Raw genomic sequence first — 19,964 nt, 5'->3', positions numbered from 1 at the left:
AACAAGAGCATATTGAAACACTTTCCTATTCTGAACTCACTAATAACATTAAAGCAAATCAAAGCATAAAGAAACATAATGAAAAAATTAACTTTCATTTTTGCTGTTTATCAGAGCAAACAGTATTTGAAATAAGATGTGATTTTATCCATTTTCTACCTCCCTAATTATAATTACAACTTGTATTTGACATGAAAATTTACCTGCCATTTGTTATATGTTGACTACATGATAGTAAAATCATTTGTATTCATTCTGTTCTTAACAGCAGTATGCATGTAATATCATATTATACATTATACATTTATTAACTATTGACTGAAAGAAATGTAAAACTATTTTAAGATAATATTTGGCTCAAGGAATTTGGATTTGAGACTAATCTTTACTTAGCCATAGATGATAGTGTTGCTTTCACAGGTGTTGGAAGCAAAGAACCATACTAAATTCTCTCTTTACTTTCCCTTTTTATACTTTATTACCTAATCTGACATCTCTAATATGTTGTTTATTATTTCTAAATATTAATTTTTCTTTTTGTTTTGGGTGGGGGTACTGGGGAATGAACTCAGGGGCACTTGATCACTGAGCCACATCCCCAGCCCTATTTTATATTTTATTTAGAGACAGGGTCTTGCTGAGTTGCTTAGCACCTCGATTTTTGCTGAGGCTGGTTTTGAACTTGCAATCCTTCTGCCACAGCATCCTAAACCGCTAGGATTACAGGTGTGCACCACTGGGCCAGCCTTTTTTTTTCTTTTTTTTCTCCCCTCTTCAGATTGGATAAACCTTTTGCCATTTTTTTTAACAAGAAGTTTATTTAAACAATAAGATGCTTGATTTGAAGGGAAAACTATCTGGGAATCTTGTTTTTTTTTTTTTTTTTTTTTTTTAAAGAGTAATTTACCTCTACTTAAGGACAGGTTGCCCTACATGTAACAGCTATATACAAAAGTTATAAAATTGTCCTTTGTTTTACAATGATAAATAAAAAATATTAAAATTTTCCAGTTGAACAAGGTATGCAAGGATTTTTATATCATTTAGGTTAGTTTTGTTTTGTTTTTTTTTGTTAAAATAGAGCAAAATAACTTACTGGAATATAAAGATAAGAGCTGAATGAACATGCCACTAATGGAGAAAGGGGATATTTTCACAGAACCAGTATTTTTTCCCCATCCCATCTCCATTTGATGTCAATCAAAACATATCATTGGCCATTTAGTTTTAAAAAAATGCAATATGCTTGTGCACATAATACCAGGTATTTTATGTACAATAAAGGAATGGGGAAGGGGAAAGAGAAAACTGTACAGTACTATTCAGGATGTAGTGAAAACAAATTGCCGTTTTCTAATTGAGAATGTAGTATTGGTCTGTAACAGAGTTCTGAAGTAAAGTAGCAGGTTCCATTTTTAGTTGACACCTCCTGTCTGTTGCTGGAACACATCAATTGTATCTTTATCATCCATTTTCAACTGTGCAGGTGTGTCTGTTTCATTAATTGGCTGCCTGGAAAATTAAATCTGATCTGTCTCATCTACAAACCCTGTCATTCACAATAGGCTTTTATAAGTTTACTAAGTGTATGCCTCTTAATGTTAAACTGCACCGTGAAACCATTCTGCCCGCCACCTTCAAGTTAATCTGATCCTTGCCCGCCACCTTCAAGTTAATCTGATCCTTGTTCTTAGTCTTGACTCCTTCCTTGGGTTTTTTTTGGCCATGGCAAGTGCTAGAGTCTTCTCAGCTGCTGCTTCAAGAAAGAGGTACCAGGTCCACACCTAATGAGCACCCAAGCAGCTCCTGCAGCAGCAGAAGGAGGCAGCAGCAGTGGACAAGGGAGAGGGCACGTGCTTATTTTTTACTTTTAGTGTTCAATTTACTTGATTTTTCTTAATTTTTTTAATTAAATGTAGAAATGAACCTTTCCCCTTTTCTGACAAGTAGTCTATTAGTAGTAGAGCTCATCTTTACTTAGAGAGTAACCTAAAGTCACTAGATACAAAGTACAAATTTAATAGCCTAACAGTTGGTTGAATGACATAGGTAATCCCTGACTTATTTCCCATGTGAAGTCCTATGTAAATGAAGAGATGCTGAACCTCAGGCTTCTTCTCCTGGCAAAGACTAATCAAGTTACCTGAATCCTACCTGGCTTTCTCCTGTCACAATTTAGTGCCAGTTATTAAGAAGCAGGGAAGAGCAGAGCATCACCTGTAATCCTGGTTACTTGGGAGGCTGAGGCAGGAAGATTCTGTTCCAGGCCAGCCTTGGCAACTTAATGAGACCCTGTCTCAAAAATAAAAGAGCTGTGATATAGCTCAGTAGTAGAGCACCCTTGGGTTCAATTCCTAGTATTAAAATAAAAACAAAAAGTAGAGCTTTTTACAACACCATTTCAACTGTAGTTTGTGAAACATGTATTTTCACCTAGGGTATTTAACCATATTTTATAACTTATTTTAAAATGAGAAATTTATACCAAGTTAGGACCAGTGCACAAACTTTTGAAACACAGCCTGTAAATTATGTACTTTAAAAAAAAATTTTTTTAGTTATACATGGACACAATATCTTTATTTTGTTTATTTATTTTTATGTGGTGCTGAGGATCAAACCCAGTGCCACACATGTGCGAGGCAAGCCACAACCTCAGCCCAAGTTACGTACTTTTTTTGAACATAACTTGAAGAGAAAAGTAAGAGTGAGTAAATTTTTTTTCGGGTATTAGAGGTGAGCATAATTCTGACCAAACAGCTTTAATGCAAATGTAGTAAAACCAGGAAGCAATTTTTAGAACTTATTTACTCAAGTGCTTGCTTGCCAGGGTTTTTTTTTTTTTTTTTTTTTGGTACCAGGGATTGAACCCAGGGCCACTGAGCCACATCCCCAGCATCTTTTTAATAGAGCCTTACAAGGTTGTTGAGGCTGGCTTTGAATTTTCATTATTCCTGCCTTAGTGTTGCCTGGGGACTTTGCAACACCAATATTAGTGGGATAGTTTCCAGTTAGAAAGCAAAAATCTCATGTATAGGTTAATTTTACATGAGATTAATTTAGTTTAATAATAACCAAGCAACATTTAAATTTTCACTTATTTCTCACCTTTACCACTTCTTTTTTCTTTTTTGTTTTGGGCCCGGGAGGAAGAAGAAATCAAAACAGGAATGTGGCAAGTAGAGAGGGGGAGTGTGCTGTGAGGTTTTTGGTAACACAAAAGAAGGAAACTAATATTTATGGATTTTCCACCTCATAAAAGATATTCTTAGAACTTTTGACCCATGGAAGCAGGTGTTTTTCTTAAATAATAAATAATCACTTGAATAGCATAGTGAATTCAAACAACAGAGAAGTCGCATCCTATAATAAGTATCCCTCTTAGTAACTAAAATACTGCTTAAAATTCTTGAGAAACAAAGATAGTTGTAAAAACTTTAAAGTGTTTTTTTAAGCCTGTGAAAACAAATCTAGACAAAATAAAATTTAGTTCTTATAGTTAAATGAAATTACATTAGGGTGTCCCTTCATGATATTGGGTAGTAGTATAGAATCTTAAAGCAGGTAGTGTCTTAACCTAGATTTTCATTTTACTTGTGTATATAACAGAAATAATGCAATTTATCTGCAGTTTAAATTTTTTAGTAGCCATGTTAAAATAAAACATAGAATTAAGTATATACCATATTTAACTTTGTATCAAAAATATCATCATGGAAACATGTAATCAGTATAAAAATTATTAGAAATAGTTTTCATTCTTCCATATGAAATCTTCAAAATCCAAAGTTGTTTTAGGTTTATAGCACATGTCAATTGAGAAGCTACGTATTTTGTCAGAAATATTTCATCAGTATTTAGATTCATAAAAATTGCAGTTAAAAAGTGGATTCATGGTGTGCCTGGGATTGTGGCTCAGTGGTGGAGCACTTGTCTTGCATGTGTGAGGCACTGGGTTCAATCCTCAGCATCACAAATAAATAAATAAAGGTATTGTGTCCATCTACAAGTAAAAAAAGAAGTTTAAAGTGGATTCATGGTATTCCAAATATTATTAAAATATAAATATAATAAATGGAGCACAAAACATTTTTTTTTCTCTAATATATGCATCTTTGTTGACGAAACTGACTCATAAGAACAACAATTTATTTTATTTGGAAGCAAAAACATATTAGTTACAATACATCTGCCCAAGAAAATCCATTTACTTTTGTGATAACTCCATGTATTATCACATGAAATTCAAAAAGGTATTATTTTTCTTAGAGGTTTTGCAGTCAGTTTATGTAGTCTATTATAATTAAAATCTGCACATTTATTCATGTTGAAAAATGTGTGAAATCATTGTTTGTACTATGAAAAGTTTCAGTTTTAACACAAATTCTTAAACCTGTCACAAGCTAGGTCACAAATAAGCTATTTTCTCCTTGGATCTTCAACTTTAGCTCATTCATATGCATTGTGACATAAGTAAAAAAAAAAAAAAGTAAATTGCACTCAGATTTCTAAAAATCTTTTCCTGGCTTTACTCTGAGTCTTGACTATTGGCAAGCATTTCTTTTGTTTTAAGAAAATTTTGAATTAGAGTTGAGTATAGTAAGTCTTGCTAGGTGTCATGGTACATGCCTGTAATCCCAGCAATTTAGAAGGTTGAGGCTAGCAGATTGAAAGTTCAAGGCCAGCCTCAGCAAACTTGCAAGGCCCCAAGCTAATTAGTGAGACCCTGTCTACAAATAAAAAAGGGCTACGGATGTTACTCAATGGTTAGGTCCCCTGGGTTCAATCCCCACTACCAAAAAAAAAAAAAAAGTGTAGTTAAGTCTTTGTACAACTCTTCCTTAACACAAGCATTTTAGTTAAATCTGCAACATGCCTTTTAGCATTAAATTCATTTTTTTTCTGTTCATCTTAATAGTTCCATAAACATGTGATGAGTTGTAGCATTCGACCATATATGCTAAACAATTTTAATCACTGCCTCTGTGATGTTGTCTGCCTCAGAGCACGGATACTTGTAATACGTGTCAGATGGTGGAACAAAATAGGAAAATAAATAATTCCCATAAGTCCAGATTTTCATTGAACAGTATCTTGATAGAAACCTTTTCATATTTAGCTGAAAGTGACAAATGTAAAATGTTAAAAAATACAAATGAGACAAATTGTTTTTTTTAAGATTGCAAATAGACAAAGACATGCCTTTGTAAATTTTGAAGTCATTTTTGACAAAACATACCTGAAGTATTAATTTGGCAGTGTGTCTTGTCTTGTAAAAAAGTCACTTAAAAGTTAAAAAATTTTAAAAAGTACCTGCAATTTTTCAGATGTTGACTTGATTGATTTTTAATATTGCTAGAAAGGTCTTTTATTCACTGACAGTTGCTTGATGGTTCAATTGAAAATATTTTCTTGTGAAATATCCCTTGTTAATCTTTACTCATAATTTTTAAATGGAAATAGTGGTTTATCTATCCACAAATGGTTTCTTTCTTTAGCAAGATTCCAAGCCTTTTTATAGTTAACCAAAGTTACAAGTTCAAATCCTTTAGAAATCATTAATATGTTTTTGTTACACATCTAATTTCTCATTTAATTGTGACTAATTTCCTCAATTACTTTTTGAGAGGCAATTTTATATTACATTAAAATGCATTTGCAATTTCCTCTTAATAATGTCTTATTTTATAATCTTAAAACTTTTCCTATAAAGTTTTTTAATGTTTTTTTTTTAAGTGCAAATTGCAACTGCCATTTTAGTTAAATCTGCAACATGCCTCCCCCTCCCCCGCTTCATCTCCACTTGATTTTGTCCTAGTGGTATGCCTTCATTTGAAAATTTAATTTTTTTTTCCTTTTTGCAGTACTGGGGATTAAATCTAGCGGTGCTGTACTGCTTAGCTATGTCCCTAGTTTTTTCTGTTTTTGTTTTGAGACAGGGTCTCACTAAGTTGCCCAGAATAGCCTTGAACTTGGATCCTCATGCCTCAGTCTCCTGAGATCTGGGCTTACAGGTGAATGCCACTGTGCCCAGCTTCTATTCTTAATTTTTGAGCTAGAAAAAAAATCAAGTGAGGAAGATGGCGGCGAAGGGAGTGCATCACCCCCGTGTACCTCATCACTGTGCGGGAGAATGACGAGTTAGAACGGCTAAAAGCTATCTTGTTAGGAATATCCAGCAAAATTGGGGTGCTCCAAAACCTAGAGGAAGGATTTCCATCAACCGAGGATCAGCTACAGGGGCTCAAACACAAGCGATTTGTCTACACGGAGGGTCAAGCTGCTTATTCAGCAAATCGCCCCGAGGCTAGAGACTGCGGCGCGCGCTGGGAAACGAGGAGCTAGCAACGCAAAGATATGGCGCTGCAGATTCTGCGGGCTCCTGCTGGCTGTGCCCTCACTGTGCTCAGTGCTGAATTCTGGGTTTGAGACAGGGGAAGGAAGCGGTCCAATTCGGTTCTCCACACTGGTCAGACCACCGAGGAAGCCAGCGGCCACCATCTTGGAGAGCTGACGTCACCATCCCTGTTTTCGACTGATCGCAGCTCATTCAGCTATAGAACAGGTAATTTCAGACTGCCGTTCGCCTGCATCTCGCAGACAAATTACTCAGGCTCAGTGCTAAAGAACCGGCAGAAACTGCTTCTTGGAGCCTGCTCCTATCAGAACATACACCGAGCCCGGAGTGGCCGAATTCCGGCTCCCAGAACTGCTCTGGCCCAGGGCTAAAGAACCCACGGAAACTGCTTCTCGGTCTGGGTCCTGCTGAATACTGTGGAGGTAAATACCAACCAAGCCTTCATAGGCAGTGGCAACAGGATTGAGACGGGGCTTGAGAGGGCCGGTCAGGACCCACCCGTTGCTTTGGTAACCCAGCAAAGGGAACGAAATGCTGCCATTCGCATGGGATACCAACATGGCGGATATCTGACGTCATCAGAAAGCGGTGGAGGAGATAACTTCATCGATACCAGCGGCAACAGGAGTGTAATCCCCTAGCCCCCACACACACAGCGGGGAAACCTCAAGGGCCCCTCCTAGCTCTTCCGTGAGCGCGATAGTCAGACCGAGGGATTCAGGAGTGGCGCGGGACCCACGGTGCGGGACCCCAAGGCTACCACTCACACCAGCGCAGATAACTGAGGTCTCTTGCACCAGCTCCTGGGGGCGTGGCTACTGGAGGGCAAGCAAAATATGCTGAGGGCTCCCAGCCCCAATCTCCACAACCTTAGGGGCTGAGGGATTGGCAAGCAGGGATAGGGTGCCCAGTTGTTCAAGAAGATAGGGCTCCCGTGAGCAGCAGACCTGGCGTGTAGCCAGTACTGTGGTGAGCATCACCTGTGAACGGGGCCAGTGGTGAGGTGACTAGACACAAGAAATGGCCCGAGACACTCAGGAGTGGAGACCTGCCTAGTCAGGGAGGAGGAGCGGCTGCACAGTGATTGGTTCGCACGCACTGAGAGGAGAAGCTTGGCCCGGTGGGCACAGCTCCACCTACTGGAAGAGAAGTTAATGGAACTCTAAGACTGCATTTATTAATTTTTTTTAATTTTTAATTTTAATTTTTTTTTAATTTTTTAAAATATTTTTGTATTATTTATTTTTTGCTATCACTTTTTAAAATTTTTTTTCTTTTTTTATTCTCCATTTTTTTATTTTGTCTTTTCAATTTCCTTATTCCCCTTTCCTTGAATTCTATCTGTTTACTCTCATTCTCTTTAGTGACTTCTTCCCTTCCCTTCTAATACATTTCCTCCCAAGCAATACAACGCTGTTTATGTGTAATTTACTAAATATGTATAGGTCAATGTTCCGAGGTGTTATATAGTGCTACCAAGACCTTAACTTCCCCCAAATACTCCAGACCATTCTCCTGTTAATATCCCTCATCAGTAGAGCAACCTTCCAAGGTTGCCAAGAGATACTAACCTCAATACATTCGACCTAAATATAAATCCCGAGACCAAAGCGCAGATCGCTATATGCCATCAGAACCCGTACACAGTTTAGGAAATGAATGAATCTACATTAAAGTGCAACAAAACTCATCATCTCTAGTCACAGTCTCCCATCACAAAAGAGAGACCCCAGAGACACACAAAACCAAATAAATTTATAGGAGTAAACAGTAACTTAGCAGTCAAACAGAGCAAGAAGTAACATAAGCAGCATGAAAAAGCAAGGAAGAAAATGAGTACAAACAATGCAGAACAGCCTAAATATACAGGAGGACCTAGAGGCATCAGAAAAATGGCCAAATAAAGAACTCAAAGAATACTTTAGACAGATGGAATGGAATCTTAGGATATGAGACAGCAAATTCAAACATTGAAAGAACTCATTGAAAATGAAATACACAAGCAAATAAAAGAAGCAAATAAGCATCTTTATCAGGAGATAGAGATTATAAAAAAATCAAACAATAATTTTAGAAATGAAGGAAACTATAACCCAAATTAAAAACTCAATTGAGAGTATCACCAACAGAGTGGAGCAAGTAGAAGCCAGAATGTCAGATAATGAATACAAAATATATCATCTTGAAAAGAGTCTAGCCAACTCAGGAAGGCAGGTAAAAAATCATGAGGAAAAACATCCAAGAGATATGGGATAACATAAAAAAACAAATTTAAGAGTCATCGGGATAGAGGAAGGCATAGAGGTTCAAACCAAGGGAATGGACAACCTGTTGAATGAAATAATTATAGAAAACTTTCCAGACATAAAAAAGGAAATGGATGTACAAATTGTAGATGCATACAGGACACTGAGCATACAAAATCACAGTAGACCAACGCCAAGACACATTGTTATGAAGATATCCAATATACAGAACAAAGAGAAAATATTAAAAGCTTCAAGAGAAAGGAGGCAGATTACATTCAGGGGTAAACCAATAAGGTTAACGGATTTTTCATCACAGACCCTGAAAGCGAGAAGATCCTGGAACAACATATTTCAAACTCTGAAAGACAATGGATGCCAACCAAGAATTTTGTACCCAGCAAAATTAAGCTTCAGGTTCAACAACGAAATAAAAATCTTTCATGATAAACAAAAGTTAAAAGAATTTGCAGCCATAAAACCAGCATTGCAAAGCATCTTGTCAAAACACTACATGAGGAAGAAATGAAAAACAATAACCAAAACCAACAGTGGGAAGTACCTCGGCAAGCCCGAGAACAGGGGGAAAGCTAATCATGGAGAAACAAACCAAATTAAAAAAAAAAAGATAAATAATCAAACATGGCTGGAAATACAAATCATATATCAATAGTAACTCTAAACGTAAATGGCTTAAACTCACCAATAAAGCGACATAGGCTGGTAACATGGATTAAAAAAACAAATCCAACAATATGCTGCCTCCAGGAGACACATTTGATTGGAAAAGACATACACAGGCTGAAGGTGAAAGGTAGGGAAAAAACATACCATGCACACAGTCCTCGTAAGCAAGCAGGGGTGGCCATCCTCATATCGAATAAAATCGACTTCAAGATTAAGTTAATCAAAAGGGATAAGGAAGGACATTATATACTGTTAAAAGGAACCATTCACCAACAAGACATAACAATTATCAATATTTATGCGCCAAATAATGGTGCTGCAACATTTATAGAACAAACAGTCCTCAAGTTCAAGAATCAAATAGACCACAACACAATAATTATGGGTGACTTCAACACTCCTCTCTCACCATTGGACAGATCCTCCAAATAAAAGTTGAAAAAAAAATCAAGTATTTCAATTTAATTACCAATTATGATTTATAGGTGTTACTACACACTCATGTAGTCTGCATAAAATATTGAAATAACATTATAATGCTACATTGTTACATAGAAAAACCATATGAATGGAATCATTTTGTTGACACAACTAGATTCATGCTGTGCTCTTGTATAATGCTGGAAATGTCTCATGCACATGATGTACACTGCCATACATTTTGCACAAAGTAATAATGAAAGTAAAATATAGTTCTGTCATAAAATACAGTTATGTTTCATAAAGGTTAATGCTGTTTCAGTTATTAAGTAAAAATTTTAAAATCTTTAACAATCAATTTATTTTACTCAGTTGGCACTAGCTGCATTAGGGCAACTCTATAGTCCAGAGCAGCCTACTCACTTAAGTGATGAAAAATGACCAGTTCATCTAGAGAGATGAAGTAGCTTGACCCATTTGAATCTCATTAGTTAAGAACAGAGCCAGGTCATAAATAGCTCTAATATTTTAGTATGTGAAAATGCTACTTCAACAAATGTAATTTTATATTCTAGGCTGAATTCCTATCATCCCACCAAAATACTTTTTTATGAAATAATTTTAAACAATTTGTTTCTTTAAACTAAGCAACCACTATTTTGTAGGAGTTAGGGGTTTGTTTTTCATTTATGTAGAATAGCACCCTGTTAATACAGAAAAGTTATCTGATTTTGTACTTAGACTTCATTTCCCAGATGAACACTAGCATTTGGAGTGAATTTGTTTTGAACACTGAATATTGTTTTATCTAAACTACATGCATACATTTATGGAAACAAAAAATGAAAATGTAAACAGGAATTAAAGTAGAATAACAATGCAGTTTCATTCTGCAGTGAATACGTAAGGTTCATTAAAGTAAGGAGTACCTTAAGCCCAGATTCATAAAGTAGTCCTTACCCTCATTTATGCTCAGAGGAGCAAAGAATTAAACCTTATCATTAATGTGATACCTTTATGAATTAAACCTTTTCATTAATTTGATACCTTTATGTATTTGTCATAAAATCAGTGAAAAATTTGTTCCCCTTCCAGAGGTACTTTGATCAAAGAGAGATGATCCAGGATATAAAAGGTTGCTTTTGCTATATGTGGAAATGTTGGAAATTGACCCTGGGAACTTGAGAATGTGTTAGAGAAATCCTGATTGACAGCATGTGTGATCAGTTAATGAGGGTGCATGTTAAATAATGACAAAGGTAACATTTTAAGTTTTCAAAAGCATTCACTTAAAAATTTCACTTCTCTGAATGAAAGTCACAAGCCATGGTTTTGTATCTAAATTTTTAGAATCATTACTTCCTACCTGTTCTCTCTTTTTTATTTTTAAAATTTTTTATAGATTGGTTTCAGATATTTGAGATGTTTTCTTGGATTTGGTTAGAGATAAAATTATTTTTACTAAGTGCTATGCTTTCAAGGTTTTGTTTGCTCAGAATACTAGTGTTATTTTCATTATTCTTTAGTAGTTAAAAAAGTGCCTTTGTACAAAACTGCACATTTAAAAGAATATCTTACTGCCAGCCTATAAGTTGTTTTTGTTAAAATTGGCCTATTCCAGCAAAAAATAAAATTATAATGCAGTTAATTGTATGTGAGTCCTTATATTATCTGCTTATTGACTTGCTAAAATACTGTGTTGATTTTTAAAAACACCCCAAACATTTTTTTACAGAGCACTTAGCAATTTCCTAATGTCTCAGAATGAAAGATTCTTTCTTCCTAACTCATCTGAATTCTATTTATTTTAATTATGTTTAAGATATCCAGCTTTTACTTTTTCTATATAACCCTACAAGTTAAATTACCTTCTTCCTGCTTTTCACTTGTATCTCTCCTCCCCCAAATTTCCCATTAATTTGTGTTGGAAAGTGTTACCTTAAAGCTTTAGGCTTAAGGCTACATGAATGGGTGCTTTTATTTCCTTTTCCATGTATTATGTACCACTAAAAAGAATGTAACACATGTCCGCAGCTCATTTCATTTCCAAAGGAGGAATTGAAGAGCATATGAAAAGAAGCTAGTGTTCATTGCCTACGTGGCTTTTTAAAAAGACTCTTAAAAACATTCCATTGTGTATTCCAGATCCTCTTTAAACTTACCACCAACAGTAACTGCCTACAGAGCCATGTGATCATCTTGGCAACAGCCAGACCTTTTAGTGATTTCATTACTGTGGTTTCCTCAAGCTCTTTATATACACATTGATTAATATTTTCCTTGCAGTTATCGCTGTGATGATTTTGTGGTTAATGACACCAAGCTGGGACTGGTACAAAAAGTCAGAGAACACTTACAGAACTTGGAAAAGTAAGTATTAGGTCTTGGAAAAGAGAAGGGTGTTAAGGGGTCCTTTAGCACTTTGAGTGGAATTTTTGTGAGTTCTATAACTTCATCATGTTTTTTATTGTAAATAAAATATTGGTAAACTATGTTTTGGGTTTGGATATCTGAAACTTTGCCCACATTTCATTTACTGTTTAGATAAGCCATGTCTAAGGGCCCAGGAACCTATTTTGTTGTTGTTGTTGTTGTTATTGCCCACCAATTTGTAAGGTACTCAATTTTTTTGCAAAGAGAGTTTGGGGGAGAGGACAGAAAACAATATAAGATCATTATAGAGTTACCTTTAGTATTAGAAAATCTGTCAAATGTATTATGAGATCTTAGACCAAGATTTATGCATTAAGAGAAATTAGATTTAAGTATCATTGCATCTGTACAATAGCACAGGATTCTAGTTTTATCTTATACTTTTTTTTGTTAGGGGTAATGCATATTTGAAATTACAAAGAACTGTACATGCTTTGTGATCATAAAGAAATTGAAGAATTTATGTGAATAGACTTTTCTTACTATAGCTGAATGCCTATTCAGATAAAGCTTGCTGGACCTGAAATTGAAGTGATAAATAAAAGCCCAAATAGCAATGCCTTTGAAGCTACAGTGGATAGAAGCATGGCCTGGAATGACTGCTGACTCAAGTGAAATCTGTATAAATCACCCAAATCATCAGGTGCCATCTGATTTATTTTGGCAGTTGGTGTATAGAAGACATTGTGAAAATATGCCAAAGCAGGGATCCCTTGACAAACTTAAATGTAGATCCAGTAGAATATTTCAGAATATATACTGAAAGAGAAATAACCTAACTTCTTTCAGTGCAACACTATATAGTATTTGTTGACCAAAGTCTTTAATCATGTCTTATTGCCTTAAATAGAACATAAAGCTTATAAGGAAGATTCTAAAATAATTCAATCACTTTGGGTTTAAATACTTTTAGCTTGTCATCTTTTGCTCCGTTCTTTCTCAAATTGATTTTTTTTTTACCCCTTTAATCTAAACTAAGCATCATGAGCCTATGTAGGATTAGAAACACAGGTACAGATCACTAATCCAAATATTTAATTTTGTCTAAAGTTGCTCACAATAAATTATGAAGTAGGAGATTACTGAAGTAATTAGTCACTCTTGGGATGATAATGTCATTGTAAAGATCTTACATGCTTGGTGTAAAAGTGGGTAGCTATCAGAATATTTTCTCTGCTACTTAGTTTTCTCTAAGACAAGACTGCCACCTCAGTCCAAAGTAAGTCAGAATTAAGTCAGAGGGAAAGTAGGGCCTTCCATAACTGTATGTGTGTTCATACAATTAGAAAATACTTTGTTTCTATTTATTACTTCATCAGATAAAAGATGTCACAGCCATCTTGTGCATACTTCTACTTGGCCCCACTGAGAAATCTACTTTGCAATTCTTTTCCTATGTTGAGAAACATCACCTAAATTTATTTTTATGTTTTACAAACATAGGCTTTAATTTATAGTGGAATCTAAAAACTGTGATTATATTTGTGTTTATCCTGTACATCTTCTGGGGCCTCGCTGTCCCGTGGAACTTTCTGCAATTATGTAAGCATTCTGTGATCTTCCCTTTCTAATATGGTAGCCACTTGCCACATGTGGCTATGGAGCATTTGAAAAGCCACCTTGAAACTGAATTTTAAACTTAGGTTAACTTTAATTCTGGAAAGAAAAATAATTATATATTTACTTTGGATTAGCTGGGTACTTTTAGAAGGTAGAAGAGAATTGGCAGACTTAAAAGTCTATGTTTAACTATAATTTTTACTTCCTTCAGATTAGTTCTCCTGATAGCCAATAACTTTAAAGTGACATTTTGAAGAACAACTTTCTGATAAAATTTAAGCAGAAAAATTTTGATGAGAAATAATTTTATTTTCTAATCTAATTAGAATTTTTTACAGCATAGGTGAATCAAATTAATTTATATATGCCTATAATCCCATAATTATCATTCCTCACACTCATATAATCTATCAAGGCATATGAGTGAAACATACTTTTATCCAAATTAAGAAAGAAATATCATATTATTTTAGACTCACTGTTAAATTCAGAATACTGATGTCAGGTTTTTCCTTTTATTGTAAGGAATGGATCTTCTCATTTTTGAAGCTTCACAAATGATTAGGTAGACAGAGTGGAAATTGAGATGGCATGTCTCACAAACTACATTTAGCTGGCTGGCTTTGCTGGGATCAGCATCCAGCCCTTTCTCAGCTTTGGAGGAGCAGTGGGAATTTCCAGGGAAGTTGAACGCTTCAGTTAATTTCAAATACTCGTGGGCCTGACTGGTCACTTGATGGCATGACTAAGCAGTCAGGCAGGGCTTCATGCCCTAGATGCAGAGGGCATCTTGAGTTTATTCTTTAGCCTGTTGTGTAGCATGTATATATTAATGTCTTTTTGACTGTTTGTTTGTGTTTTAATAGCTCAGCTTTCACAGCTGACAGGCATAGGAAAAGAAAACTTTTGGAAAACTCATCTCTAAACAGCAAGTTATTAAAAGTAAATGTAAGTAATTAAAACTTATTCAAATACAAGAGGTAGTTGAGATCTAGACACTGTTATAACTCTAACATTTAATGTTGTTAGTTAAGGACTTTTATTAATCTGTGCCTTAGATTTGGAGTATTTTATAAAATATTTGCTACTTGTACTAATCATTCTTGATGTGACTCCAGTGAGTCCCCCATCTGTCAGTGCCATACTGTGTTCCTCTGCTGTTGAAAGCAGGTTGCTCTTAATGCCTGCTTATGGTTTTATTATTCCATTTCTATGGAATCTTAAAGATCCTTGCTTCCTTAGGGTAAACATCACTAGTGCATATTCTATGGGACTGAACTTTTGCAAATTTTATTCCTTAGGATGTCTTTAAAATAATTTTACCATAGAAGAATATGCAACTGGGCTGAGTGGCATAAACCTGTAATCCCAGTGACTGGGTAGGCTGAGGCAGGAGGATTGCAAGTCTGAAGCCAGCCTTCACAATTTAGTGAGACCCTGTCTCAAAATAAAAAAGTGGGGATGTATTTCAGTGGTAAAGTGCCCCTGGGTTCAATCCCCAGTACCATAAAAAAAAAGAAAAAGAAAACATTCTGGTAATCATCTGTTTAATGCTGTACAAGCCATAAGCAATTAATAGATGAGCTAAATTTAAAGGTCAAACTGGGTGTGGTGGCACACACGGTAATCCCAGCAGCTTGTGAGGCTGAGGCAGGAGGATTTTAAGTTCAAAGTCAGTCCCTAAGCAACTTAGTGAGGCTGTGACTCTAAATAAAATATTTAAAAAGGGCCGGGGATGTGACTCAATGATTAAGCACCCCTAGGTTCAATCCCCAGTACCAAAACAAAAATTTAAAGATCACTAAATTGTTTTTAAATGAACCAGTGTTTTTGCCCCATAGCTACCCTTTGATGTCATGGTAGCTGTGTTTGGACACGTCCACAGTCTCAATTTTTTTTGCCAGGGGTTGGGGGGGGAGTATTAGGGGCTGAACTCAAGGGCATTCAATCACCAAGCCACATCCCCAGTCCTATTGTATTTTATTTAGAGACAGGGTCTCACCGAGTTGCTTAGCACTTCATTTTTGTTGAGGTTGGCTTTGAATTCTGCCTCAGCCTCCCTTGCTGCTGTGATTACAGGTGTGTGCCATCACGCTCGGCCATAGCCTTTATTTTTTGAAACAAACAGCGAGAGTGCTCTTGTAACCTTTTGAATTAATGGGCAGAAATGTTTTGAATTGAATTGGTAGGTCTACCTCCTAAGTAGTAGGTGCATTGTAAAACTAATCAGAAAAGCAAGCCTCAAGTCTTTTTAAGAGAAGTTATTTTTTAAGGTTCATTGCTAAGAAAACATATATTGGTCATTTATGCATGGCTTCAAGTTATAAGTTTGGGAACAGAAATACTTGGGGCTTATATAATTTTTTTCAGATTCCATTATATTTAATAGAATCTTATATAGGTATGAATCTTAAATTTTATTTTCCTGTTTATTTTTGCATTGTGTACTCCATTTTACATACTAATGTTTATTTTCTTATAATCTTCCAATAAGATACTCTCATTTAGGGGCCGGGGTTGTGGCTTAGTGGTAGAGTGCTTGCCTACCATATGTGAGGCACTGACTTAAATTCTCAGCACCACATGTAAATAAATAAAGATCCATTGACAACATTGTTCTCATTTAGAACAAGCCCAGGATCAGAATAGCCTTCAAAAAATATTTATACACATAGAGACTAAATTGAGCGTATGTTTGACATATTCTTGGGACAGAAAAGGTCTACTTTCAGACTATCCTGATACTAGAGTTTCAAGGTGAGGCTTTTGCTTAACTTTGATATTTGAAACAGTCTGCCTTCCCTTGGCATTACTAATGGACTCTTCTTTTCCATTTTATAGGGAAGTACCACTACCATTTGTGCGACAGGCCTTCGGAATTTGGGCAACACATGTTTCATGAATGCCATCCTTCAGTCACTCAGGTAACATTATAGTCAGAGCTTAAGTATCTCTCATGAAAGTTTTAAGAGCAAAGGCTGTGCTTCTAACTCTAGTCATATGGCTTGGGGAAGTTACTCAACTGACTTTTCCTTAGTTTTCTCATCAGTAACATTGGGAATAATTGTTCCTACCTCATAGGATAATGAGAAGATTAAATAATTGTCAGAAGTCTTACAGCAGCACTTGGTAGCGAATAGCTGTTAGCTGTTATTGTTTATTTCTCATTTTTCCCTGAATAGACTACAGAAGGGATCAGTACACTTTTTCTGTGAATGGCAGGATAAATAATAATAATAATAATAATAATAAATAAATAAATAATTTAGTCCTTAGTTCATATTCTTCTCCTCCCCTCCCCCTCCTTCCCCCTCCTCCTCCCCTCCCCCTCCTCTTCCTTCTCCTCCTCCTCCTCCTTCTCATGTAAAACTTACTGTAAAAATGTAAAAACTCCCTGACCAAGTGCTACATTTGGCCTTTGGACCAGTTTGCAGTTCCCTTATTCAGAGAGTTTATTTTAGTCATTAGTTAAGTTTCCAGCATGGTAATAAGATTACACATTTAGAAGATCTTCAAAATGTAAGAGAAATAATAAAAATGAAACAGCCAAACAAGTCTGACATCAGCAGAATATTTTGAGAATTGTATAGTGTTAGATGTATCACATGCTAGAGTAAATTATCTTCCCAAATCAAATTGCTAATAAGGAGAAGAACCATATTTGATCTTTCCTTAAAGGTACATTCTTATGATTCTGTATAATGTTATATAAATAATATGGTTTGTTTTTATTTAAGGAAATTATCAAATACCTAGAAACAAACACCCTAAAGAGAGTAATGGTGTTAATCAATAGATGTAAGGAAAATTGGAGATATTTTTGAAGAGATTTTAAGTTCTTTGTTCATTTCTACAAAGTTATCCATACTGTTTAGTGCATGAAGAACTATAATGAAACAATTCAATACAAGAGATTGTATTTAATACAACTTAAAATGTGACAATTAATTGAAAGATTACACTTTCAAAATCCATAGCTAGATTTCATAGAACTTTCTTGACAGTTATATTAAATTCTGTTCTTTTCTTTTTAAAAAAAAATCATTTTCTTCCCTTTCTTTTACAATAGTAACATTGAGCAGTTTTGCTGTTATTTCAAAGAACTGCCCGCTGTGGAGTTAAGGAATGGGAAAACAGCAGGAAGGCGAACATATCACACCAGGAGCCAAGGGGATAACAATGTGTGAGTTATCAGAATATGTCCTTTCTGGCTTTGAGCTGCAAAACACATGACTCTCACTAGTGATTTTTATTGTATTATTTGAGTTCATAGGCATGTAAAAAAAAACTGTAGGGAAAATTGTATTTTAAGTATCTAGCTGGCAATCTTAATAATTGTTGAAATTCTTTTCTTTCTGTTTACTATAACAGGAAGGATAAATTTAGCATTCTACTTGTTGAGTCTGCTAATTTGTGCATTTTAGAATTGACATCTAGATAGAGTTCTAGGTGTAGACTAACATGAATATCATTAGTTTATGTGACTTGACTTGTCTGATAGTGTTCAGTAAACCTGTCTTGGCTAATAAAATTAATTTGTAACCAACATATTAATTGTAGGGAAATACAATTTCTAATTGATATGAAGAGGGGAAAAACAGATATTAAGGACCAAACTTAAATTCATTATAGCCTTTTCCTATTTAGGGTTCAGAAGATCTGCTATATAATCACGATTTTTCATGTCTTTTCTGAAATAGAGCAGTGACTTGTAATCTGTATATAATTAATGTTTTACCTGTCTGCCTATCCCAAATCCACACACTCCCATTGCCACTCATTTTGAAACATCATTTTATAATCTGACAGTGTCCTTCCTCAGTGTCTGAGGAAGAGTAGGATAGAACATGTTAGAAATATGGGCAATATGGGTAGATCCCCAGGATGGAGAAACCAGGCATCAGAGCAGGAATGGAATAATGTCGCATGAGTGGTGTTGGAAGGGAGTTTTATTTTATAGCAGTATGAAGGACGAGGTGGAAAGTGCTTGCATTCAAGCAGGCTTCAATTAGGTAGGAGGGGATAGAACTGTCCTGTAAGGACACTGCTGCCTTCCTGCACAGCCTCATGCCACAGTTCCTAATGGAGATGGGTGCTGGTAAAGGCCCCTTAACTGCTGTCCCTGGACTCTGGGTGATGATCTTTGCTGCTACCACTGACAGAGAGGGTTTGGTGCTGTCCTTGATTCTTTTTGTCACTTACTGTGCTTCAGATGTTGAGAACTCAGGCCACATATGTGTTCTAATTGTGAGGGAGGCTGAGAAAGCCAGAATCTGGACTTTTCAGCTTCTGGTAGGCGGCAGGCTCTGACTCCCACTAAGATGCTTACAGTGGCAAATTTCCCAAATGCAGGAAGAGGTTCAGGTCCTAGGAAGTCAAATATACAATTTGTATCCCAGGGACGTGGATTATATGGGTTGAGAAGGAAGGTATCGAGGTTCTCTGATATATGCATTAATTGAGTATCCAAGGGTGTGGTTGTTATATTGACAGAGAAGTTGAAGTTGAATATGTAGTTATAGCTACATGCATGGAAAATAAAAATTAATAGTGACTTAAACATCCATGGTTTATTTTCTCATGTAAGAGTCAGAGGTTATTTGCCCAGGGTTGTTTCACAAAGTCATCAAGTTCCTCTGGTTTCTGTTGGAGCAACCATTAAGGTGAGACTCTTATCCGCCATTACACCTTCATTCCAGCTTGAGGAAAGAGGAAATGGATCAATAAGAACTACTCTTTCTCTTTAAGGAAATTTCCCTAAAGTTGTGTACACTCACAGTTCTTTATTCTGGCAATTCGTACACTCAGCAAAAATGATAGTCCTATTCTTATGAGAGTAGAACAAAATGGATACTGGGTGACAGTAGGGAGAGTAAAGAGAATAGTAGGTACTTGAGCTGTTTAAATCACATTGAATTTGAAGTAACAAGAGGACCTCCAGTAGAAAATTCATATTGGAAACCAGAGATACCTGAATAAAAATGGCCATGGAAGAATTTGACTTTTAAATTTGGATTTGAGAGTCTGGGTACAGTTTTGAGCATTAAAAACTTTGTGACCACATGAATTCTGAGGCAGAAGAGAGCAAATGTTCACAGGTTAACATCTAAGAAGAGCTCCTAGTGATGGGCAAGAAGGAAAAATGCAGGGCAGTGATACATGCTTGTAATCCCAGTGACCTGGGAGGCTGAGGCAGGAGAATCAGGCCAGTCTCAGCAACTTAGAAAGGCCTTGTCTCAAAATAAGAAACAAGAAGAATT

The 19,964-nt window shown here is 35.8% G+C and overlaps 1 protein-coding gene across 6 annotated transcripts in view; it reads left to right on the top strand.

Annotated features, from left to right (window-relative positions):
- USP3 (ubiquitin specific peptidase 3) overlaps positions 1–19,964 on the top strand; it is a 95,833-nt gene that overhangs the window by 46,054 nt on the left and 29,815 nt on the right. For all 6 annotated transcript variants that reach the window (XM_081290646.1, XM_081290649.1, XM_081290648.1 and 3 more), the window contains 4 exons: positions 11,998–12,081; positions 14,571–14,652; positions 16,546–16,628; positions 17,774–17,887. In XM_081290646.1, the coding sequence (XP_081146772.1) occupies positions 11,998–12,081; positions 14,571–14,652; positions 16,546–16,628; positions 17,774–17,887 (363 nt within the window). The remainder of the gene's footprint in view (positions 1–11,997; positions 12,082–14,570; positions 14,653–16,545; positions 16,629–17,773; positions 17,888–19,964) is intronic.

The sequence above is a fragment of the Spermophilus citellus genome (genome assembly GCF_964194105.1).
Source record: "Spermophilus citellus genome assembly, chromosome: 4".
In the NCBI taxonomy this organism is placed as follows: domain Eukaryota; kingdom Metazoa; phylum Chordata; class Mammalia; order Rodentia; family Sciuridae; genus Spermophilus; species Spermophilus citellus.
Note: the sequence above shows the minus strand (reverse complement) of the source record. Positions and strands in the feature narration are given on the sequence as shown.